The sequence below is a fragment of the Folsomia candida genome, unplaced genomic scaffold (genome assembly GCF_002217175.1).
Source record: "Folsomia candida strain VU population unplaced genomic scaffold, ASM221717v1 Fcan01_Sc017, whole genome shotgun sequence".
In the NCBI taxonomy this organism is placed as follows: Eukaryota; Metazoa; Arthropoda; class Collembola; order Entomobryomorpha; family Isotomidae; genus Folsomia; species Folsomia candida.
The window spans coordinates 492,310-517,560 of NW_019091209.1; the positions used below are offsets into that span (position 1 = coordinate 492,310).

General features: G+C 40.7%; 4 protein-coding genes and 1 long non-coding RNA gene across 5 annotated transcripts; 2 read left to right on the forward strand and 3 right to left on the reverse strand.

Moving 5' to 3' along the window:
• Positions 1-24: 24 nt before the first annotated feature.
• Positions 25-1,225, reverse strand: LOC118437886. Its single transcript, XR_004836456.1, has 3 exons — positions 992-1,225; positions 314-883; positions 25-232 (listed from the first exon to the last, which is right to left on the reverse strand). It is a non-coding gene; the product is annotated as an uncharacterized LOC118437886 (long non-coding RNA).
• Positions 1,226-2,635: 1,410 nt separating this feature from the next.
• Positions 2,636-5,363, reverse strand: LOC110857085 (zinc finger protein OZF). Its single transcript, XM_022105690.2, has 5 exons — positions 5,102-5,363; positions 4,721-5,021; positions 4,321-4,533; positions 3,902-4,171; positions 2,636-3,410 (listed from the first exon to the last, which is right to left on the reverse strand). The coding sequence occupies exons 2-5, from the start codon at positions 4,721-4,723 to the stop codon at positions 2,829-2,831; spliced, it is 1,068 nt and encodes a 355-aa protein (XP_021961382.1). The 5' UTR covers positions 4,724-5,021; positions 5,102-5,363; the 3' UTR covers positions 2,636-2,828.
• A 615-nt stretch (positions 5,364-5,978) lies between these two features.
• LOC110857083 (zinc finger protein 62 homolog) lies at positions 5,979-7,706 on the forward strand. Its single transcript, XM_022105689.2, has 2 exons — positions 5,979-6,254; positions 6,375-7,706. Exon 2 carries the CDS (start codon positions 6,432-6,434, stop codon positions 7,521-7,523), a length of 1,092 nt encoding a protein of 363 aa, XP_021961381.1. The 5' UTR covers positions 5,979-6,254; positions 6,375-6,431; the 3' UTR covers positions 7,524-7,706.
• Positions 7,707-8,949: 1,243 nt separating this feature from the next.
• On the forward strand, positions 8,950-10,748 carry LOC110857082 (zinc finger protein OZF). Its single transcript, XM_022105688.2, has 2 exons — positions 8,950-9,244; positions 9,333-10,748. The coding sequence occupies exon 2, from the start codon at positions 9,387-9,389 to the stop codon at positions 10,563-10,565; it is 1,179 nt and encodes a 392-aa protein (XP_021961380.1). The 5' UTR covers positions 8,950-9,244; positions 9,333-9,386; the 3' UTR covers positions 10,566-10,748.
• A 3,781-nt stretch (positions 10,749-14,529) lies between these two features.
• LOC110856915 (ankyrin repeat domain-containing protein 27) lies at positions 14,530-23,963 on the reverse strand. Its single transcript, XM_022105503.2, has 13 exons — positions 23,382-23,963; positions 22,568-22,886; positions 21,910-22,192; positions 21,079-21,395; positions 20,292-20,552; positions 19,816-19,916; positions 18,879-19,414; positions 18,400-18,470; positions 17,717-17,970; positions 16,744-17,056; positions 16,126-16,364; positions 15,508-15,661; positions 14,530-14,953 (listed from the first exon to the last, which is right to left on the reverse strand). Exons 1-13 carry the CDS (start codon positions 23,464-23,466, stop codon positions 14,686-14,688), a joined length of 3,201 nt encoding a protein of 1,066 aa, XP_021961195.1. The 5' UTR covers positions 23,467-23,963; the 3' UTR covers positions 14,530-14,685.
• Positions 23,964-25,251: the final 1,288 nt, after the last annotated feature.

The window sequence follows — 25,251 nt, forward strand, 5'->3', positions numbered from 1 at the left end:
TTAATCTGAAAATGAAATCTCGCAAATTGGGTATATTTGTTGTTAACTGATCATCCTTTTATATGTGCAATTTTTTATTTCTGATCCATATTGCTGAAGGAAATATTCATGCAAAATCTGTCTCGCTGACTTACATGGCTAGATTTGTTCTCATCCTCCGGTTCTATCTGGACAGAAACAATGCCTGATTTTCTCAACTAAACCGGAAGTTTCCACCGGTATGAAAATTATGCTGGAATTTTAATAGTTTTTTATAGTTTGAATGTGTTTTAAAATATGCAATCTGAGACTTCCTGCAGAATTAATTGTTCACCTTGGTCCGTTTCGATATGCAACCGGCAACATACACGATTTAAGTGTGATGCACAAATTGACCGTTCACGGTGAAATATGTCGTCGTCCCCGGGTTTCCGGCCTTCGTGGGAATTCACGTGGTCGACAAAGACTCCACGAGTGAAGAACACTTTTCGGCCGTGGGGGCACTTTTCATGGAAAAGTGTGGACTGCTCCAGCTCGTCGGGGTTGAGGTGGGTGCGGGCGTGGAAGTGAGCACTGGTTGGGTTGGTGAAGGGCATATTTTGCATGGGAAGACTTTCCCCACCACGTGACCACCACGCTTCTTCCCCTTTCGGCCAACTTGCTGCAATTTCATGGGTTTTGATGACCTGCTGCTGGCTGAAGGTGTGGACACGTGGTTATCGCCACGTGCTGTTGGCTTTGGTTGGGCGGAGTGGGGAGGAAATTGTCCCTTCTCTGGAGAACTTTCCCCTCTCTCCACTTTCTTCCTTGTGGGGACGTAGCTTTCTGGGCTACGAGCGATTTTCCCCTTGTGGGGCTGGTTGACCCACATTCCGTCGTGTTTCGATGGTCGGAAGTTCCTCCTCTAGCACAAAAATCGATCTTTAAATAGGCACCAAATTGTACAAATTATTCGGTCAGCAGATCAAGTTGAAGACGAGATTTTATATGAAAAATAAGAACGCAATCTTACCAAAAATATGGGCGAGAGACGTGTGTTCCAGAGTAAAAAAAATCTTCCCCCGTCGAATCCGGACTGCTTCACAATTTGCAATCGATGTCCAACTTCCTTTGCTTGGTGACGTTCTGTTCTCAACGGAAACTCGGTGGAAATTTGGGAATGTTAAAAATTTGATGAAAATTTCTGGGGGAAGAGTTCAAACTCTAATTTTCCGGTGGTCTCTGTCTCCCTCCGACCGTGGATGGCTTTTTCGTTTATCTGCATACCTTGCCAAGAGGCAAATCTATCTCTCACTGAATCTCGTAGTCCATCAAAAAGACAACGAAATGCTGAGGAATTTCTGTAAAACAAGAAATTCGTGGCAAGAGGAAGACGGCGGTGGTGGTGACATGTTCACATTCATTCATGTGACTGATTATGATGAAGAATGATAGTGAATGAGCATGAATTTCCTGTGATTTGAATTAAAATGACTGAAGGATTCCGTCATTTCAGATGAATGACTGTGAATGAAGGATTTTTCACTCTTTTCATCTTTCACCCTATGCTTAATACATGGGGTGAAGTATGAAATGAAGTCCGATGAAGTGAAATGAAATGAACTTGAACGAAAATGACTAAATGTGAATGATAATCTTCCATCAGAAATCGGGATGACTGACTTTTGAATGAAAAGTGAATTTTTGAACAGGTAGTGATGGTCATTCATTAATTATTCAATGCAAATTGGGATGGTTTGTCCAGCTCTGGGAGAAATATGCGTGCTTCCACAATCTCTCAAGTTTGGCTATGAATTAGACTTCCTTTCCTCCATTCTTATCCTTGCAGTGGCCGCGGAAGTGTGTGGACTCTGTGGACAATGTCCTCACGGTTAATCATGTGCCCATCTTATATAAACCCGTTGCACCCCTCTCTCCTGCAATGGTAATGTCCCCACGGCTTCCGCGGCCACTGCATTATGCAGTCTGAATGCCAGTGCTATCTTTTTGCCTTTATCAGAATACCTCAGAATGAGAATTATGCCACACTTTCATGAAAATGAAGTATTGAAACGGAATTATGTACAGTCTGGATTTCTTAATCTTTTCTGATACAATGTGACGCATGCATATGGAATTTAATCGAAATGGGAACATTGATCAAGCATTTAATTAATTATGCAATGCAAATTGATCACTCCTGGACGAAATATGGATGTAGAGGTCTAGCAAGTTTTTTATATTTGTTGTCATCCTTATGCTCGACTCTTATGCATGATATGAAATATTTCTGGAAGAAACATGCATGCAAAATCTGTCTGGTCTACTTGCATATGTGGCTAGATTTGTTCCCATCCTCCGGCTTAAGCATTAGAGAGAAATAATACCTGATTTTCTCAATACTAACGGAAGTTTCCACCGATATGAAAATCATGCTGGAATTTTAGTGTTCTATATTTTGAATGTTTTTTTTTTAAATATGCAAATTGAGACTTACTGCTGAATTATTTATGCACCGTGATCAGTTTCGATATGCAACCTGAAATTGCCAGCCCTGACCGATTTGCATGTGATGCACAAAGTGACCTTTCTTCTCGTCACGATATGAAATACGTCGTCGTCACAGCGCTGCATTTGTGTCGACACATGAAAAAATGGGAGCGAGACGCGAGCACAGTTTTTTTGATCTAAAACGAAATTCCTTTACTAATTAAAAATCGTTATGGTCTCTAACAGGTAAGAAAAATAGTGTCATGGATTCAACTTAATACTTCAAGCATGTCATTTTTATCAGTCGAACGAGAATAATTATCGTGTCACAATAGTGAAACTGGAAAAATATAAAGAATACGTCGTAATTTGACGAGGGGTCAATGGGCAGATGAACAAGGACTTAATTCTTGGGGATGAAGCTTCCTCAAATGTGTCCTAAGGCTGCCTTTCTCTGTGAATGTCTTCCCGCAGTGGGGGCAGGGGTGCCGGATTTTGGCATGAACACCCCTCACAGGCTGCACCATGTTACCCTTCGTACAGAACTTCTTGCCGCACTCGGGGCACGCGAAGTCCTTCCGCTTCTGGTGAATAATCTTCTTATGGCTGACCAGGGATGCTTTTCGAGTGAACGCTTCGTCGCACTCGGTGCACTTGAATGGTCGCGGATCCGCGGAGTGAATGGGCGCATGCCTGGTTAAGTTACTTTTCAAACTGAACTGTTTCCCACACTGGTCGCAGCGGAAAGGTTTCTCCGTCGTGTGAGTGGCCAGGTGGCGATGATAATGGCTTTTGTCGCGGAATATCTTGTCGCAAAAAAAGCACGCTTGACCCGATCCCTGCGCCACGAGGGCGGCCTTCTCTTTTTCGCTGAGGTGGGAGAAACGATGTCTGGTGAGGGAATCTTTGGAGGAGAGACTTTTTCGACACACGTGACACCGGTGGCGTTGAGTTTTCCAAGTCTGGAAAAAAATTATGGATAAGGAATAAGAAATCGGTAATAATTGCATTAGCAGAGGAAACAGGGGGCATGGTCCCCTCAGAAATTGAGCAAATTCGTGTTAAGTAGTCCCTCCTACTCCTATCCCACAATGCTAATGTCCCCCGGCCTCCAATTTCCACTGAATAATTGATAAGGAAAAATTCGTACATTCGATCGTATGCGACCCCTAAATTCTTAATTTTCTAATCTGAAAATGCAAATTTGCAAGAAAAACGTGCAATATTATGTAGGTCACTACTTATTTGTATGGAGTGGAACAAGAGATTTTTAGCAGTTGCCGCAGTGGGGCAGAGGGACAATGTCCCCACGGTTGTTAGATGTCCGCATCATCTCCCCATCTTATATAAACCCGGCCCTTCCCCTATCCTACAATGTTAATGTCCCCACACCTTCCGCGGCCATTGCTCAGCACGATGGATTTGTGTATGCAAATTAAGAATGTAATCTTACCAACGACTCTTCTTTTAGATTTTGGCGTGATGTGCGTGTTCGAGATGGGGTCGGTTCGGGAGCTTCTTCCCTCCTGGATTCCGGCTCCTCCACAATTTTCCAGAGACGCTCAGCTCGTCCAGTTTTCCTTCCTCGGCGTCGTTCCGCCCTCTTTTTCTCGTAGTTTTGAAACGCGACGGGAAAGTTGGTCGCGTCCATCGCGGCGTCGAGTTCCGCCATGGATTGCGCAAGCGTGGAGGCGTTTCTGAGCGAAAAATCAGACGACTGATTCTGCACAAAATTGAGTAGGAACAATTAATTAGTTTTTAAAATATGCCTGTTTAAAATATGATTATTTGTAGCGGAGGTCAACAAAATCTGCAAAATTGGTGGCGCCACCGCCAGCTTGGTTTGCGTTGACCTCTGACCTATAGTCTCACCGGGATAACGGACGAGGTCACGAGGCTTGACGACGTCGTGTCGGCGAAGGAGGCGAAGGTGACCCTGCCAGGCGCGAAGGTTTCCCTGCCAGGCGCGAAGGTTTCCCTGCCAGCCGCGAAGGTGACCCTGCCAGGCGCGAAGGTGTCTCTCGCCGGGTCAAAGGACGCGTGTTGGTGGTTCACCCACTTTTCAATTCGCGCTAGCGGATCCGCCTGCGCAGAAAGAGGGTAAATTTTTATTATTACTGAAATGCGACCAGTGGCCGCGGAAGGGTGGGGAGGGAACGATTATTCGATGTCTCCATCGTGTTATAAACCACTTCTTCCCTTATCCAACAATGTTAACGTCCCCACAGCTTCCGTGGTCATATTACTTGACACGTTTCCTCCTCACACTCACCATCGTGTCGTTCTCCTTGGCATCGTCATCTTCATCGTCACTGAATTTGAGCGGTTTGGCCGGCCTTTTCCTCTTCTTGGTCGCCCCCACTTCCGGAACGATGAAGGAACTCGAGACCCCTTTCTAATCGGCCAAACCGTCCGCAAAGCCGGAGTAGGTGTCGATCCTGCTGTTGTGCAGGTTGCTTGTCTCAGAGTGGTCGCGGTGGGGCCTTCTCCGTCCCGCGACTGCCACCACGAACGACGCGCCGCTCCCACCGCGTATGGGGTTCAGACGTTGTGACATCTTTAGTGGAAATTTGCTGGTCAGAAAAATAGGAAATCTCTTAGATGAGTTGAAGAACGGATTTTGTAAAGGTGAAAATTCATAATGAAATCTTACCAATGGCTCGTTAAGAAAATTTGGGGGTGAGATGTGTGTTCCGGAGTTTAAAAAAATGTATCCCTCGTCGAACTTATCCGTGCTTATCAGACTGCTCCACAAATTTTCATTCAGCTTATCCAGTTTTCTTTCCTTGGCGTCGTTCCTTTTTATGAATGTAAACTGTATGGAAATTTTAAAAAGTTGGAAAATTTCTGGAGGAAGAAGAAGTGAGGTCTTGTTTGCCGGAGAGTTTGTTGGTCTCTGTGTGAGAAATACGTAGCTTCGCTTATCTCATATCCCACCAAACGCCAAGTCTCGTACATTTGCATAGTCAGACGTGCCAAAAAGTGCGGAATGCTTTCTGTGTGAAGAATTTAGCAAGAAAAAATCATGAGTAAAGCAAGACGGACGGTGGTGATGATAATGCTAATTGATCATTTGTTAATTATTATTCCATGCAAATTAAGACTGTTTGTCCACCTTTTCTGGAAGAAATCTGCGTGAATTCACAAATCTCGCAGATTTGGTTATGAATTCCTGCTGGTCTGCCAGTGGGATATTTTTGCCTTTCCATTCGTATACCATTGTTATGTTGCATGTTCTTCAAAATGAAGCGGAATATGAAGGAGAACTGAAGAAAAGAAAGTTTGCATAGGATTGAGTCTGAATTTCTTAATTTAATGGAAAACGAACACATTGGTCAATCGAGAGTTAATTATGCGATGTAAATTGACCACTCCTGGGTAAAATATGGATGCAAAAACCTCGCAAATTTAGCACATTTGTGGTTAGCTTGTTCATCATTTTGTCGGATTTCTTTTGTATGTTACTGGAAGAAATATGTATGTGCATAATTTGCATGCATGCAAAATATTGGCAATTCACGACTTTCTTGTTTAGTTCTCCCTACAGAAATTATTCTGCATTTTGGTATATAAGTTTGACTACACGAGACTTGGCGCTTGGTGGGATACACAGATAAGCGAAGGCTTCTCTCCGTCCAAGGAGACAGAAATCCACGAGCTAGAAGCGAAACAAGAGCTCACTTCCTCCAGGAATTTTAGAAATTTCCAACATTTCCACCCAGTTTACATCGAGAAAAAAAGAGCAGAAAACTGGACGTAATTTGAAAATTGTGGAGGAGCCTGAAAAACAGGAAAAGTGCGACAAGGTAAAATTTTTTTAAATCCAGAGCACACGCCTCACCCCCAAATTTTAAAACGTTGGTAAGATTGCATTCTTAATCTTCACAAATCTGTCATTCAATTCGGAATGAATATTTTGTGCATAGAACGAGATCGAGCTTTGTTAAGGGGGAACTTCTGAGCAGACGGTGCCCTTTGACGGGATGGAGGTCAACCAGAAATTGGTGACACAACAGAAAAGTCTCGTCCCAACAACGGACAAAGTGGAGAAAGGGGAAAGTTCTCGAGAGCATGGACGATTTCCTCCTCACGCCCTCCAACCACTGCCAACAGCACGTGGCGATAACCACGTGTCCTCGCCTTCAGCTAACAGCAGGTCATCAAAAGTGAAGAAATTCCCGCACACTGACACAAAGGGTAAGACGCCTGGTCGCCGCGGCGTGGAGAAAGTCTTCCCATGCAAAATATGCCCACGACCCTTCGCCAACCGAACCAGTGCTCGCCTCCACGCCCGCACCCATTTCAACCCCCATGAGCTGAACCAGCCTTCAATTTTCCACGGGAAGTGCCCCCACTGCGAGAAAGTGTTCTTCCATCGTCGCGACTTTACCGACCACGTGGCTGCGCACGAAGGTCGGAAGAACCACGCCTGCCCCACCTGCAAAAAGGGCTTCACCCACAAAACAAATATGACCCGTCTTCTCTTCGTCCACCTGAGCCGCGAGGAGCGCGCGGAGGTGCGGCAGGGCTGGCGACACGGCTGCTACTTCTGCAGCAAACGGTTGAAAAGTCATTCCCCCCTCCGTCGTCATCTTCTGAGCCACCTCAGGGAAAAAGTGCTCTGGAGGTGCGACGTTTGTCGGAAAATTCTCTCGTCCAAACCAGGCCTGACCAGACATCGGTTCGCCCATCTCTCCGAAGATGAGAAGGTCACCCTCGTCAAGCAGGGTTCGGGGCGCGTGTGCCTATTTTGCAGAAAGAAATTCGCCGATAACGGCGCCTACCACTTTCACCTGGTTTCCCACACGAAGGAGAAACGTTTCCGCTGCGACCAGTGTGGAAAGCTATTCTTTTCGAAAACTGGTGTAAACATACACGCGCGCCTTCACAGCGCGGACCCGCGACCCATCAAGTGCCCCGAATGCCCCAAGAAGTTCAGCAGGAAATGTTTCATGGAGGAACATCTGAACGGTGTTCACCTCAAAATCCGGCACCCCTGCCCCCACTGCGAGAAGACGTTCGCGCAGAAGTGCAATCTTGGGACGCATTTAAAGAAGTTTCATCCCCCAAAATAAAGTCTTTTCGTCCCAGACAACGTCACAATGAGGGACGACATACATATTTCCCATGCTTTACATTCTTATATTCTTATGTTTTCTGTATTTCCTTACTACAAAATAATTACTCTTAGTTTACGGATAAAAATGGTATCATTGAATTGTTAAGTTGTAAACATGACTCAAAGGTTGTTACCTTTATTCCGTGACGATTTTTATGGAGTACGTAATACCAACTCAGTTTTTCTTTTCCATCCCGCGCTGATATCCTTCCCATACTATTAGTATGGTAGGGATACGAAGCGGGAATCAAATTTTTGGTGAAGTAATTCTGAGTAAGTATAAAGCCATTCTTTTGTTTGTAAAACTCTGCTCGCGTATCGCTTCAGTTTTTCCATGCACCAACACAAATGCAAGGCTGGAAGAGTGACGACGACTATTTCATCGTGACGAGAAGAAAAGTCACTTTGTGCATCACATGTATATCGCGCAGGACTCATAATATTGTAGGTTGCAGTTTCCGGTCACTTTGCATAATGCATTTTCCGTACCGGTACAATATAGCTTGATTTGTATTCCATAAAGTTCACATAACTACTTTGCATAACACATTTTCTCGGAATTTAAAAAAATGGAGTAATGAGATCTAAAATTGTGTAGAAGAAATGTCAATTTGTGCATCACACTAAAATCGCGCAGGGCTCAAAATGTGGCTTACTTATCAAAGCAGACCAAGGGGAACAAACAGTTCTTCAGGAAATCTCAATGTGCATACTAATTATGATACCTAAATCTCAATAATTTATTAACGGTCGTTCATTCAATTTCTTATCGCGAGCATTCCATCAAAAACATAAAACTCTAAAATTCCAACGTAATCTTCATGCAGTTGGAAACTTTTGTGTTATCTGAGAAAATAAATCAGGCATTGTTTCTCTTCACCGGAAATGAAACGATAGTTCGGCCGAAGGAGGAAGAGAACAAATCTGGCCACATAAATAAACGAGACAGTTTTTGCATATTTCTTCCAGCAATATTCCATTTCAATGGTTCATTTTAAGGTGAGTGGGACACAATTCTAATCTGAACTTGAAGGCAAAACCAGTGGCCGCGGAAGCTTGAGGGGACAAAGGTCTCCACGGTCCTCATCGTCTCCTAATCTTGATTAAACCCCTCCCTCCCCTATCCTACTACGTTAACATCCCCACATGTCCCCACAGGTTCCACGGCCACTCACCTTCAAATATGAAGCTGAAGGCAAACCGGAGGAAAGGAATTTTGATTCATACCCAAACTTGAGAGATTTTGGACACACGCATATTTCTTCCAGAGCTGGACGACAATCTTCTCAATTTGCATTGAATAATTAATGAATGATTAACGTGCATGCACGACTACCACCTTCTGTTTGTGGCATGATGTTCTTGCTTAATTCTCCACACAGAAATAATAATTCTGCATTTTGTTGCCTTTTCGGATAGGCAGAAAAGCCAAGTCATCTCTCCGTCCGAGGGAGACAATAAGCTCCCCGTTAAACGAGAGCTCCAGAAATTTTAAATATTTCCAAATTTCCACCTAGTTCGCATTGAGATAAAGAGAGAGAGCAGAACGTCGCAAAGGAAGAGAGCTGCAGGTCGGTTTAAAATCGTGACAAGCAGAATTTTAAAGAGGGAAAGAGTTTTATCTTCAGACCGAGCGCATCCAGAACACACGCAAATTTGAAGAAAGAGTCGTCTTTGGTAAGATTTCATGCATAATTTTCATACAAAGTCTATCCTGCTCCAGTCCTGGTGCTGACCTAATAATAATGCCAAATATTTTGTGTAGTGAAAGGGTTGCTCGCGTCGTAACTTCCGAGCAGAACCGTTGCCGTTTGGCAGGATGAACGATACGGAGCAGAAATTACCCCCACGGCAGAAAACGACCGTCCCCACAATGAAGAAAGTGGGGAAAGGAGATTGTTTTCATGAGAGAGGACGATTTCCTCATCACTCCGTCCAACTACGTGAGCCAACACCACGTGACGATAACCACGTGCAGTCCCCCTCAGATAGCAGCAGGTCATCAAAAGTCAAGAAATTACCGCAAATTGGCAATAAGAAGATCTTCCCATGCAAAATATGCCTACGTCCCTTCACCAACAGAACCAGTGCTCACCTCCACGCCCGCACTCACCTCAACTCCGACGAGCGGGAGCGGTCTTCACTTTTCCAGGAGAAGTGCCCCCACTGCAAAAAAGCGTTCTTCGATCGTCACTACTTTACCGACCACGTGGCTCCGCACGAAGGCCGGAAGAACCACGCCTGTCTCATTTGCAACCAGAAGTTCGCCCACAAAACGGATATGACCCGGCATCTCTTCGTCCACATGAGCGGCGAGGAGCGCGCGGAGGTGCGGCAGGGCTGGCGACACGGCTGCTACTTCTGCAGCAAACGGTTCAAAGCTCCATCTAAGCTCAGTCGTCATTTGCTGGTCCACACCACGGAAAAAGTGGGCGGGCGATGTCACACTTGTCGAAAAAGTTTCACCTCCAAAGATTCTCTGACCAATCACCGGTTCTCCCACCTCTCCGAAGACGAGAAGGCCGCCCTCGTGAAGCAGGGGACGGGTCGAGAGTGCTTATTCTGTAAGAAGAAATTCCCTGATAACCGCACTTATCGTTCTCACCTGGCCTCCCACACGAAAGAGAAACCTTTTCCGTGCGACCAGTGTGAGAAGCAGTACAGTGCGAGAAGTAGCTTAAATCTGCACAAGCGCATTCACACTTCGAACCCAAAACGGTACAAATGCGACGAATGTGGTCAAGCCTTCAGTCAAAAGCATCACCTGGCCAGACACCAGAAGACGGTGCACCGGAAGTTGAAGGACATCGAGTGCCCCAAGTGCGGCAAGATGTTCGGGACGAAGGGTGACATGGTGGAACATCTGAGGGGTGTCCATCTCAAAATCCGGCACCCCTGCCCCCACTGTGGGCACAAAGCCACGCAGAAATCCAATCTGAAGAGACACTTGAGGAAGATTCACCCCCAAGAATTAAGCCCTGCTCATCCAAAACAATAATAACTTTTATACCTTGTATTGTTATTAATGCTTTCTTGATTTCACTGTTTATGACGAGTTCATTGTTCTCGTATGACTGATAAAAATGGCATAATCGAATTTTTAATTTGTAATAATGACACACTTTTTGTTACCGTGTTGACGATTTTTATGTAGTAAAGTATTTCCGTTTTTTTTATAAAACTCTGCTCCTTTCTCGCTCCCATTTTTCCATGCGCCGACACAAATGCAAGGCTGGACCAGTGACGAGGACGTATTTCATCTTGACGAGAAGAATGGTCACTTTTTGCATCACACTTAAATCGTGCATGGCTCAGGTTGCAGGTTGCATATCCGAACTGACCAGGGTGAACAAATAATTCTGTAGGAAGTCTCAGTTTGCATACTACTTATGATACGCAGCCCATTTGATGAATGGTTTTTCATCTCCACTTCATCTCCAGTGGCTGCGGAAGTATGTGGACAGAGATAATGTTCCCACGATTATTCGATATCTGAATCATCGATGCCCATCTTATATAAACCAGCCCCCCCCCCGTCCTACAATGTTAATGCCCCCCGAGGTCCCCACGGCCACTGGTGAGCAGTAGTCCATCGAAAAATATTTTATTCGGTCGGATTCCTTGGTGGTGTGGTCACCAGAGTCACCACACTGTGGTTGTCATATGCATACATGTTCAAAAAAATATTTATTCATTCAAAGCCTTGAAAAAAAATATTCATTCCTCATTCATAATTTGTAAAAAAATATATTCATTAATTATTCAACATTTATTCACTTTTCCTGCGTTATTCAGTTTAATAAAAATTCACCGTATTAGACGAATTTTTCAACGTTCCCTATGTATTAAGCATTAAGAAAAAAAATGAATGAAGAAAAAAAATTCATTCATTATTCATTCACACGAATTGAATAGATATTCATTCATTCAAAACTTAAACAAAATATGCATTCAATTTTTGAATATTGAATGAATATTTTATTCATTCACCATTAAGTGAATGAATGTGAACATGTATGGTCATATGCACACGTGCTTCATGCAGATAGCAATTCATTCATAAAATAAAATTGTACCAGGATTCAAAATACTTAAAAAAATCCTACCTATATTTTTCATGAGCCCTTTTGCAACTACTTTTTCTCAAGATGAACATCGCTTTATACATTGATTTTTAAAAGAGTCATGCAAATCCTTTGAAACGCAAAACCTTCAGTGACACCAAATAATTATTATTTTTTAATTAGGAATTTTTTTTAAAGTACTAAAAGTTTATGAATTTTGAGAGATGAGAAACTCTCGAAATGAGAAAGTTGGGGAAAATGCGATCCAACGAGAAATCAGCCGCAAATACATAAAACAAAGCCAGGCACGTGGGAATTATTTATCTTTTAATTAAAATTAAACGAATTTTAACTTTCAACCATTATTATTTTACTACAATAATTAAAATATATGGTTTTTGACAAAAAACCTTTGTTCTCTTCGTAGATAAGAACTAGTGACTGACAAGGAACTCGTCGAAGTCGCGGAGTTCACTTGGTGAGTGGGCTTAATTATGGGCGAAAATTTACTTTAAATACTTAAATATTTAGATTTACATTTGAAATTTCTTGTAGGACTCAGATTTTCAAAAAATAGAAAAACTTACTCCCGCCTTTCACACCCTCACGTCACGAGCCAAGTATTTTTCAACAAGGTGAGAGAATGATAACCTGAAATGATAAGTGCATGACCTGAACAATGGTCGTTCTCCCACCATTTTATTACCGTGTAATATTCATTTAAGCGACTATGTTTTCTATTTTGTTACGTATTTCGTGGTTTTCATTGTTCTTGCGGGAAAAACCATGAGCTAATTTGCCCTTAAACGGTTTAATTTTCATCTATAATGTGTCCCTCCACTGTAATGTAAATACTGACGTAATAATATATAATATTCTGTGCAGAGAATAGATGGATGTTAACCGGGATACTTCCGAGCAGCACGAGACGTTCCCGTTGGACAAGATGGAGGTCAACCACCGGAAGTTGCTCAGAGGACTCGAAGCGCTCATATTCGCAGCGGAGCATTTGAACGAAAAGGAACGTTCCCAAGAGAAGGGAAAACTTCCTCCTCACTCCGTCCACCAACCAGTATATGGGTGAAATGGGTGAGCATTTTAAAAATAAATACCTACGTCCCAGCATATACTGTCAGATTTTTAGCAAATTAGTGTGAATTGATCACGAATTTAATTAGAATAAAATTGGCGAAAGACGCGATCTCAAAATGGGCACGTTTGGTCGAGATATTTGCATCCGAAGAAGACAAAACGGGCTGTAAAGTCGACAAATTCTACACTTTCTAAATTTATTGGTCGTTTTCTCCTCTTCGGATGCAAACATTTCGGCCAAACGTGCCATTTGGAGATCGTGTCTTTTACAAATTTCATACTAATTAAATTTGTCATCGAGTGAGACTAGTTTGCAAAAATTCAGAGAGCATTCGCTGCGAGACTCCCATTCTTAGCAGTCAAGCTCTCGGCAGGGGTCGAATGTCATACTTACACAGATACGCAGTGAGAAATTATCTCATTTCCATGAATGCTCATCATTTCCAAGTAAACTGACATCACACGAAAAGTGTAGTGGTTTACATATGTATGTTAAGTAAGCCTTTTTCTTATCCATGCCAATGTCGGGAAGGCACAAATTACATGAATTCCTTCATTTTATACATAATAATTTGCGATATCATGACACGAGACAAATTAATGAGCTAGCCCGAATCTGAGACTTTTTTCGTGAGCATCCATCTCATCAGCAGTCAGATCTAGAGATCTGCACATTTCTTTCCAATCTGAAATCCCACTGGGAACGATGCAGACTCAAAATAATCCGGCATTATTTCCTCCACTCCTCGCATTCCTCACTCTTCTCGTCTCATTTACGGTAAAAATTTGTTCTTATTCTGTAAAAGTAACAATGCAATGGTGTGAAGTGTAACCCTCCGATTTGGTATGCCTTAAATTTTAACTTACCCCTAATTTCCCCCCAGGAACAATACACCCCGGTCGAAGAGGAACTAGCAACATGTCAAAACTCTCTGGAAATTCAGAACGCGGCCACCTTATCGCGCCTCGAAACCCTGCGCGCTGAGTGGAGCGCCGTGCAGAAAGAGTTTCAAGATTTGCAAGCCCTCGGTTTGCAACGGGCGCAGCAATGGGACCAAACTTTTACTGACCTGCACGCTGAAAATAACCAAATTAAGCGGAACATGACCCTGGCCGCGGGACAATTGAAGTCGAAATTCTCATGTAAAGCGAAAAAGGAGGCGGTCGAGGAGTGTCTGAGTTTCTGCCTGTTTCCGAACGGGTACGACACCTGCGAAGATTCACCCAGTCAGGACAACTATTTCCAAATGTACGCCCGAAATTCGGGTCGTTCTCATTACAACACGGTGACTTACACCATGACAAAGGACTCGGTGGAGAAGGAGTGCAAATTGAAAATCGTGTTTGAATGATAATTGTAAGTCTTTTTTTAACTTAAAGATGATGACATGTGCGAAATAAAAAATTGAAAAAAAATCTAATCATGAAAAAGCGTTTAAAATGGTACCCGGAAACCGAATAAATGATTTATGTATGCATGGCACCACCTATTTGTTACGTGTATTTCATACATTGTAAAAATATGGGATGCAAAAATTTTCATGAATAATGCCACGTGGGGCGTTCTTATATGTACATGTGCCAAAAATTTGTGTAAACTTTTGTATTAGCCGTCAAGCGTAGCGAGACTTTTGTAAATCAAGCTTGATGTGAATAAATCAAATTTATTTTTTAAGCAATATTTCATTTCTTTCGTACATTTATTCATTAATTAAAGATATCAAGTGCATACATTAGACGGTATACATCGTGGGAATTAAGCAGTGGCCGCGGAAGCTTGAGGGGACAAAGGGGGGGACAATGCCCTCACGGTTGTTTGATGTCCTCATCATCGCCCCATCTTATACAAATCCGTCCCTCTCCCCTATCCTACAATGTTAATGTCCCCAGATGTCCCCACAGCTTCGGCGGCCACTGGAATTAATTTACACTTAAAAATTAAAATTCCTCCCAAGGGATGGATTAAACGGAATGAAAGTGTAAACTTGACGATCCTCCCGCAGTCAAAAGGACGTCCTCGATTTGATGATATCCTCGCGCAATCGCAAAATCCAAAGCTGTCTTTTTCTCCACGGTTGATTGCAGGTTAACATTGGCCCCATATTTTATCAAAGCCTTAACCAGAACTATAAGATGACAGGTCACCGCCAAATGTAGTGGCGACAGTCCGGCGGCATTTTGTATGTCGAGAGAAAGACGCAAACCGGCCTGTTTTGCGAGGCATCTTGGACTATAAAAATAAAATATGGACATGTATAGTCGAATTTTTATAGCCGGTCACCTCATTTGCATATTTTGACACATTCGCGAGAGGCAGAGTTTATTCAACATGGAAAGCCCATATCGCCGAAAATGGGCATAGTGAGATTTATGCAAATGAGGTGACACGCCTAAATGCGAGGATAATAAGTATCAGTACGTGAAACCGTTACAACGCATGTAACCAAGGGGTGAAAGCTGTTATATAAATCTGTTAAATTGATATGTCTCACGTATTTTAGACATTTGTGTCGTCGTATATGTCAAATTTAACAGTTGCTGTGACCTTTGAGGTCACAATTGAATTCGGGGTAAAATTTCAGTTCGAATTGACATATCATGAATGTATCAAATTTAATATTTTGTGACCGTTTATGACCTTGAAGGGTGTGACCTACACTGTCCATCTTCTAACTCGCCTTGTCCTTTGATGCTATCATATCAACGGACAGACGGACGGATATATAAAGGACTTTCACCCCTAAATTAACGAAACAGAAATATGCATATGTAATAAGCTAGTACCATGGACAGAGTGGGTGACAGGGAGGAATCACATCAATGCAGTGGTCGTTTTCTTGCAGAATGTCGCTTTCCTCGGCTGGAATCCCCAGGTAGAACAAGGCCAAGGGAACGTCACCAGCCGCAATGGTGGCAAATAATTTTGCAATGTTCCTCTCTAGAAGAACACAAAATGAACAAAATATTTCTGGCGACTTAAGTGACAGTCATTAAAGTAAGAGCCCTGTAATTAACGTAGGACTCGACGGCACAATCAGCACGTTTTTAATCATTTTTCCGCTATTTTAAAATTCTGCGCGACGAATTTGTCCTTCGTGAGTTGATTGATGGAAAGGGGTCGAGTTTTTTAAGCCAGTTTTTCTTAGGGTTCCAATTTTTCTAAAGGCTTCCTAAACTTGAGATCTCCTCTGTCAAAAAGTGTCAAAATTTGGAGTGTATGTTTTCCAAAATTTGGCAACTCCCTTTGCTGTTCAAATTATTCTTTTTTTAATTTTTTTAAAATTGGAAAGACCTGCTTTACAAATGGGTCTGTCAGAATTTTAAAATAAATTCCCATAATGGAGAAATACTTAAAAATGTGCTTATTTTGTGAGTAATCGAGTCCTATGTTAAATAATTCACCTCGTTTGTCTTCAATCTCTTCTGCAAGTTCGTGGATGCCAAGATCCTCCGCTGGAACGAGTCGAAGATGTTCCTGCTCCGTGGTGGCGTCGTAGTTGTTGTTACCATAGTCGACTACAAAGTCAGCGTTGCTGGGGTCGTTTTCTAAATGTTGGACCACCGTTTGCAAGCACTTTTCAGTTGAAATTCTTGCATCGTTGAATTCAGGTTGTAGTTCCATGGCAGAGACTCTTCTACTTCTAGAAGGAGGCAGATAATTCTCAGAGGTGGGGAAAATACTGCGCCAAAATGTACACCATTTTGAGCTCTGGGATTTGGATTTCCAGGGGCGTTACACCCACAAAAAGACGAAAATCTAAGTCTAGAAGGCAACTTTCAGTCGAAAATGTGGGATTTTTATAGAAATTAAATTGTCTAAATGCATTGTTTTCACGATTTAAGAAAAATATATCGTATTTTCAGACCGATAAAAAGTAAATTTCTTTAAAAAAACCTGTATTTTCGTACGACTGTTGCCTTCTCCACGTAGATTATCGTCTTTTTGTGGGTATGACACCCCTGGAAATACAAAATCTAGAGCTCAAAATGGTGTACATTTTGACCCGGTATTTTCCCCACCTCTGAGAATTTTGCATAAATAGAGTGGGAGGAGCCGTTGCAGCGCTTGCTCGGCGGTTAGAAATTCGACGGACGGATCGACTATTATTATATGATTTTAGTCTGTTTCCATCGGATTCAGTGGGTGGTGGGGCAGGGTCAGTTGGAGGGTCGTCTGCGGGTTCACTGATGAGCATCACAATTCCTCCGGAGTCTTCTTTCTGCATCATTTCAATATTGACATAATCTCCGTGATCCGTCTGGACTAAGGAACGTCTTCGCAAAGATCGTTGCAAGATTCGGAGAATGTGGATATCGTGAGCACAGTCAATCGCTGTAAATGAGACATAAATTTGAGACGACATTTGTTAATTCTACGTTCTGTGCAGCTTAAGTTGGTTGTTATACAAAGTCAGAGCTCGGCGGATATCATGGATATTTGGAGGTTGGATGGTGTGAATTTTTCATGGCTACTTGGACTTTGGAGGGCTAGATTTTGCTCAGGATATAGATATTTGGATATTTAAAGGTGAGAATTTAATACACTCTTAGAAATCCAGTAGTTACTTAAATAATACCAGTCGATATTCATATATGACTCTACCAACGTGGTATTGATAAATAATACCGTGTAGTAATAAAATCGTATTTAAGTTTTACAATATTGGCATCAAATTTTTAAGGACCGGTATAATTTTAATACCAAGTAGTAGCAACTTTAATACCGAGAAATCAATACCCGCCTGACTATACCAGATTTCTAACAGTGTACGTATTTAGAACCTCCACGGATAATGGATATTTGGATATTGGAGGGCGAGACTTTCTCATGGATATGGATATTGGAGGGTGACATTTGGCCCTGGATATGGATACAAGAGGACGAAATGTTGGCCCCCTGACATGTATATTGACCCCGATATTTGGAGGTTTTCACCCGATATCCGCCGAGCTATGTACAAAAAGCGCTACATTATCTATGAGTACAACTTACGGGTTGCATGAACAATATTGGTACAGGTAATCGACGCGCTATGTTCGGTCAGAATATTCACTATGGAAAGGAAGCCGTAGCGAGATGCAAAATGCAACGGCGAATCTAGATTCTTGTTCCCCGAACTTAGATTCAGATTCTTCCCCGCGTGCTCTGCATAATAGATTAAAGCCTTCACACAACCTTCGTGACCATTTTGCGCGGCCAAGTGAAGCGGCGTGTCCAAGTCTTTGTTCGTGGGGTTCAAATCACATCTGGAAATAAGAAGACAATGCCAGACTGAAAATCAAGGTGAGGTGTCAATACATGAGCCACGTGAACCATTTATAAATACATTAACGATTTAAAGAAATGATTACAGTCAGAAGTTTGCTAACTTTATCGAGACATGTTAAAGATATCGCGGTTTTTGGGATATCATACAGGGTTATCTAAGTTGGATAAGGATCATAAAGAAAAGATGAATTTTCTTGGTTTAAATTTCTTAATCAAAACAGCTTGATTAAAAATCATAATGAAAAAAAGACGAGGAATTTGTTTCATTAAATTTTCTTAATGAAAACAACTTGATCTGGTTCGCAATATATTCATTCACAAATCGCTTCTGTTCAAGAGATTAACTAAATCGCTTAATCCAAAAGTCAAAATATGGCACATGTTTCATCGCATTTCTACGTACTTACCCGGCGTGCAAAAGCAGTAGCACAGCGTTCTGATGACCTCGGCTTGCAGCATAGTGAATTGCTCTGTTGCCCTATTAAAATGTTAAAATTGAACAAAAATTATGCCACTATTTTTTTGCTGTTTTGAATTGAGGGAATTTTAGATAGTTCAATGGTCGTACTCACGACAACGTCTTATTTCGTATCTCATCTCATTTAGCAAACTCGCAAAGATACAAATATTTTGGATTCGCAGAATATGACTATGCAAATATACTAAAAACACCTATTTTGATGTTGTTTTAAACAACTTGTTTACAGGAATTTCTGTAATTTCTCATGTTGGTGATGGTGAGGATGAGTTCGCGAAATAAGAACATGTCCAATTGCTGGGTACATAAAATAACATCGTTTTCCAGCAAATTTTTTTTGCGAAACTTTGCAAATTATGTTTTGCGAGGTTGACGTGAGTACGCGCAATAGTTTAACCCAACCCTTACTTGCGAATCCTCCGCTTCCAATTTAGATCCAGCTCCTATCAGTATATCCACAACCTTTGGTCTCCCATAAATACAAGCAATATGCAACAAAGTCAAGCCATTCGGGCTTATCAACTGCACCGCGGGTATCATCGGTTCCCACTTTACCGCACTTTGAAACACCGCGTCACACGTGACACACTGACAGAGCGGATGACACAGCGAATCTGCCTCAATTTCGGGAAAATCCTTTCGATTCTTGTTAAACTCAAATCTCTGGACTTCATATTCTTCAATTAATTCTTCCAACCTGCCACATTTTCCGAATCGGATCGCTTCAAACATTTCGGAAATTTGCGGATTATCCGATTCGTATGCGTCGTGGTGCAAATTGTAGAGCCAGGATTCGCACGGAGACCCCGGATCATTTTCCTCCGAAGTTCGAAGCACTTTCCCGGATTTTAAGTACTCCAAGGATGCCTCTAAAGTTGTGATGTAAAAGGTGTCTTCATTCGTGGGTTCTTCGGTCGAGGAAAAGCGAAAATTGCGAAGGAATTCTAACCGGAAATAAGGAGAAACGAATTTATTTAACTTTGGCAATGGGGACGCAAACCATGTTCAACCCAGATTATTTTTGATTACTTTCGTTTAATAGACAAACTCTTTAGAAATATCATTAATTGATGTACTTACGCAGATGTGAAAAATTCAGCAAGTTTTGGGCACCGCAAGTTCGCGAAAATGCGCGGTTTTTTTCAACAGAATCTGCGCATTGAGGCGAACCTGCGGCGCCCAAAACTTGCTGCATCTGCGCAAGTGCCACACTAAATGTAGTTTCTAAAGAGTTTATCTTTCTCTAAGTTAACATGGTCAAAAAATAATCTGGGTTGAATATGGTTTGCATCCCCGTTATGAGCCATATTTGCATATTCACTGAACTTATGTATTATTTGCATACCTAATTGAGCCACCCAATTTCCTAGCGGATTCTTCAGAACTAAATACACCCAAATGGGGATAAGCTCATCTGTCGTCAAAATTTTGGACGAATCGCCACTCCTACAATAATTAATTAATTAATTAACGTCTTATTTCGCATCGCAACTTGCGAAGATAAAAATATTTATGTCGTGAAGGAAGGGATTCGCAAAATATGACTTTACAAATTTACTAAAAACATGCACCTATTTTGATATTGTCTCCATGAATTTCTGTAATTTCTCTTGCTGAGGATGAGCGAAATAATTTTGCGAACTAAGAACACGCCCGTTTGCTGGATAAATTTGCGAAAAAAATCCCATGCATTTCCAGCAATTTTATTTCAGAATTTCGCAAAACTTCGCAAGTTATGCTCAATTTGACGAGAAATATAACATGTGATTATGAGCAATTTTCTCGAAATTTTTATAGTACACTTTTGAAAAAAAAACTTACTCTGCCCCAGAATTAGCACGGATGTGACGAACCGTTCGTTTCATGCAGACCAGTTTCCCCAATGGCGTGGAATAAGAGCTTATCCGACTCAACTCGTACCGTGCTCGGCCTAAAATATTCCAAAATGCGGGATCAATGTCCAGATCTTGGGGGTGAATTTCGCCCAAATTTCTCGTGATTTTATTGATGAAAGCATCCTCTGCAGCAGTGACGGATGTTATGGCACTGATTATTGATCTGTACACGCCATGATTTATGTACCTGTTCAAAAAAATAGTTTTCATTCGAAAGTCAGTCAACCAGATTTATGAGGGAAGATTGTAATTCAAATTTAAGAATTTTTTCAAATTCATTGCACTTCATCGGGTTTCATTTCTTATTTCACGCATATGAAAAATGAAATGATTGAAAAAAACCTTTATTCACAGTCATTCGTCTGAAATAACGGAATCCTTCAGTCATTTTCATTCAAATGGCAAAGTAATTCATTTTCATTCAAACCACAAGCAATTCATTTTCATTTAAATGAAGAGCAATTAATTTGAATTCAAATTGCAATAAATTCATTTCCATTCAAACGACAAGAAATTCATTTCCATTCAAATGTCTAGAAATTCATTTTCATTCAAACGACAAGAAATTCATTTTCATGCGAATGACAATAAATTCATTTGCATTCAAGTGACTAGAAATTCATTATCATTTAAATGACAAGAAATTCATTTTCATTCGCTAGCATAATCAGTCACACATGAATGAAGGTGAACAGGTATGATTATTTACGTACGTTTCCGTCGCAATGCGTAACTTCTGACGGAGAAAGTCGGATAAACCATGATTCTCCGGGACAGGCGTGGTCATTCCGGTTCCTTCGGCAAACTCGACACATTGTAGGAACAGCATATTCACCAGATTACTTTGAATTGGCAGCGGGAGATTTTCGAGGGCGGGATGATTGTCCAAAAAAAGTTTGATGTACGTATCGTAACTTTCTAAAATTTTGAAGGAACCTTTGACCCACATAAAATCGATGCAGTCACGAAGACTCGTCAAATTCCAGAGCCCCAAACCCGCGTTTCCGAACCCTGCGTCCTCAATGTCGACCTTTGACAGAAATACGTGATCAGCGAATTTTTTGTGGTTAAGGATTAATTTTAATCCGGGATTAGATTAACTCAGGATTAATTAAATAATTTAATTTGCTGGGATTGAGGATTAATTAATTCTTATTAATTCTTGATTCAGGATAAAGGATTGTTTAATGATAAATAATTTTTGATTAAGGATTAATTAATCATGATTAATTGTTGATTAAGGATTAATTAATCATGATTAATTGCTGATTAAGAAATAATTAATCATGATTAATTGCTGATTAAGGATTAATTAATCATGATTAATTATTGATTAAGGATTGATGCAATTTATATTTTACTGCATTTAATGATTGCAATCAAGTTAATTCTAATCATGATTAAGGATTAATAATTTGGCCCGGTTTCGTCGAGATTAAGGATTAATCGTGTGAAAATTTTTGGTGGAATTAAGCATTAATAATTACTAATCCTTAATCCCAATTATTAATCCCTTATTTAATTACGACTGATTAATCTTTTACCTTTGAGTTGAGTGGGGACGCCACACACAGAACTTTATACTTTCTCTGGTCATTTGTGTAAAACGTTTCGTCGAATAAAATTTCCTTTCGAAGTTGGACAAACGCTCTACTATTCCCATTCAGTACGTCATCATTGGCGTCGTTGGAGATGGGAATTTCGACATCAAGAATTAACGTTTGACCAGTAAGTTCTACTCGGATGTGTGTCAATGTCTGATAGTTCCAGTTTCCTTGGAGTGAATGGGCTTCCGTTTTGGGCTTCACGTCATCTTCCAGAATTGTGCTGCGGACCATAAAAAACTTATTCTAATCATAATTTCCGGACGTCGGAAGCACAATGATCGGAAGCACTGGAAGAGAAAATTTTGGTTAGAAGCGAAAGTTGTAAGCGGAAATTTTGGCTGGAAGAGGAAGTTAGAAGAGAAAATTTTGGTCGGAAGCGGAAGTACTGGAAGCGAAAATTTTGGTCGGAAGCGGTCGGAAGCGGTCGGAAGCGGAAGTACTGGAAGCTGGATGCGAAGATTTTAGTTGGAAGCGGAAATTAGAAGAGAAAATTTTGGTTGGAAGCGGAAGTTGGAAGCACAAATTTTGGTCGGAAGCGGAAGTACTGGAAGCGAAAAAAAAATTGGCAGAAGCGGACGTCGGAGGAGCTGCCCACCTATGACTCTGATCTTCTACTGAAGAAGAACCCAGGCTTCCACACGACGATGGAAGACTACCGATGCTGATACTGCTACAATTGCTTTCTCCACTCCAATGTCGCCCATTAGCTTTAGTAACAGGTCGCAAAATGTGGTGAGTAAAATCCTCCAAAGTGAAAGTATACTTTGGCAAAGAATCCCTTCGGGGAACGCAAATCAGCCACTGTTCAAGAACACACTGACCGAATAAGTCGGGACAGGAGGTTATCAAGGATTGAAAAAACGGGTTCTCGTTGAGGTCTTCATCGTACGAAGAGTCCATGGCTTTTTGCTCGACTGAAAATATAACAATAATTTTTTTAATTCATAACAACGGAGCCGAACATTAAAAATTAAATGGGCGTACTCACGACAATGTTTTATTTCGCTTCGCAATCGCAACGAATATTTTGATCGTCGCAAGTTCGCTAAATAATTAGCAAACTTGAGATAATCAAAATATTTATGTCGTGGGGGGATTTCGCAAAATATGATTTTGCAAATCTCTTGCAAATCTTCGCAAATCTCTCCAATCTCGCAAACCTACTGAAAAACACCTATTTTCGTATTGTTTTAATTTCTCTTTCTGGCAATGGTGAGGATAATTTTGCGAAATAAGAACATGTCCAAGTGCTGGGTTAATTTACGAAAAAAATTCCATCGTTTTCCAGCAAAATGTTTGCCAAATAACGAAAAGTTATGTTGCTATATACCCTCAATTTGCGAGATTTGTGAAGGTTGACGTGAGTACGCTCTATGATTAATAATTAAATTAATTGACTTGACACCAACATGGGGAAAATGGACTCGGAGTTTGTGTAGTGCCCCCGACTACTAAAGTTTCCATTTCTTCAGTAACTTCCTCTCCTTGAATCATTTTTCTAGACGAATATTTAAGGAACCGATAAGCAACAAGGTTATTGTGTTTATTAGTCAAACTAAAAACTTTGGAACAGTTGGTGATTGATTCTTAAGTTTGAAAATGAATGAGACTGAAATTCATGAAAATTATGGTGATCTATATTACTTGGAAGATGTGCCTCTCTTTTACCATTAGCTTAACAAGTGTTTATTAAGATAATGTCAACATCTGGATTGATTATAATGTTTATATGCTCGATACTGCATTTTTACTATCATTACCACATGACAATGCTATCTTATCGTTGTGCAATCATTAGTCACTGTTTTACTACGTGACTTCTCAGAAAGAAAAGTTCCTTGACATTGCTCCTTCTTACAGTTATTAATTCAATCCATAGACAATGAGTACTAAAATAAATCCTGTTTAAGCCCATAAGACGATTAGAGTTAGGATGGAATCGAGTTTTTAAATCGTTTAATCTTAAGGGCCGTCCATAAATTATGTCACTCAAGATAGGGGTCCATCCAAGGCTCCAATGATAGCGTGCCTATGTGTATACCTGATCACTTTCATTCATTTGAGTGATTATGATGGTGAGTGATAGTGAATGAAAATGAATTTCCTGTAATTTGGGTGAAAATGATGGGAAGATTCCGTCATTTCAGATGAGTGACTGTGAATGAAGGATTTATCACTCATTTCGTTTTTCACCCTATGCTTAATACAAGGGACGAAGTAAAAAATGAAGTCAGATGAAGTGAAATGAAATGAAATGAATGTGAATGAAAAGAAAATCATCAATCAGAAATTCTGATGACTGAGTTTTGAATGAAAACTAAATTTTTGAACAGGTATGCCTATGTGACACATATTCAAGTGGGGGAAGGGGGTCTAGAAATTAGCTATTTTTGAGTAACATAATTTACGGATGTCCCCTCAAGCAATATTAACTAGAGTAGCAGACTTTGTGTGTGTGTATTTGCAGCAGGCATGTTAAAATGGGCCTTGTGTTGATTTACATATTTTTTTTGCATAATACCAATATAGGAAATTTGTCTAATTTCAAATTATACAAACAAGAATTTCGCATAATTTGCATTTGCATACTCTTAATTTTCATTCTTTTCACACATTGGGTACTACAAATTGGTATAACAATTTTTTACCGTCCAGTATAATTTTAATGCCTAGCAGTGGCAAGTTTAATACCGAGAAATCAATACCTGCATGACTATTGCCAGATTTCGACAGGGTAAAATTATGAGGTGTTCAAGTATGTAAAACGTTCCTTTATGTGAAAAGATATTTAGGATTAGTCAATAAAGGTTATACCAAATGACCCTTATGCAAAACAGCTTTATGCAAATGTGCCCTTAAAGTGAACTATTGAAACGGAATGTGAACAGAAGGAATTCTGCAAACGACTTCTTAATTGACCACTAAAGCGTTCTTCTTTTTAAGGAAATAAGTCACATCTTTTTCCAATTCTTATTTATTTACAGACTTTTATTTACGGAGGACATAAAATATCAAGCGACATTTCGTAAAATGAGACGGAGTAAAACATTCTATAAAAAATTACACAACTTTCTCAACTCAAAACCATTTTCTTTCTTATTGATTTCCTACAAAATACAAAAAAAACTAGATAAGCTCGACACACAGTTGACGTCTCGCGGTAGTTATCTATTTACGGCTTCCTCTCAAACGATATCAACTATTTTTTACAATTTTCTTTATAAAACTATTATCAATTATTTCTAGATATGTATAATTTTATGATAAAAGAATGGTAAA

Bases quoted from the DNA above. Each gene is read 5' to 3' on its own strand.
- LOC110856915 (XM_022105503.2), bottom strand. From the start codon at position 23,466: ATGATTCAAGGAGAGGAAGTTACTGAAGAAATGGAAACTTTAGTAGTC. The intron at 18,471-18,878 runs GTAAGGGTTGGG...ACATTTTAATAG, and splicing joins TGGAAGCGGAGGATTCGCAA to GGCAACAGAGCAATTCACTA. The intron at 16,365-16,743 runs GTGGGGAAAATA...GCCTCCTTCTAG, and splicing joins TTTATGCAAAATTCTCAGAG to AAGTAGAAGAGTCTCTGCCA.
- LOC110857082 (XM_022105688.2), top strand. From the start codon at position 9,387: ATGAACGATACGGAGCAGAAATTACCCCCACGGCAGAAAACGACCGTC.
- LOC110857085 (XM_022105690.2), bottom strand. The intron at 4,172-4,320 runs GTGAGACTATAG...AATTTTGTGCAG, and splicing joins TGACCTCGTCCGTTATCCCG to AATCAGTCGTCTGATTTTTC. The intron at 3,411-3,901 runs GTAAGATTACAT...ATTTTTTTCCAG, and splicing joins ATCTAAAAGAAGAGTCGTTG to ACTTGGAAAACTCAACGCCA.
- LOC110857083 (XM_022105689.2), top strand. From the start codon at position 6,432: ATGGAGGTCAACCAGAAATTGGTGACACAACAGAAAAGTCTCGTCCCA.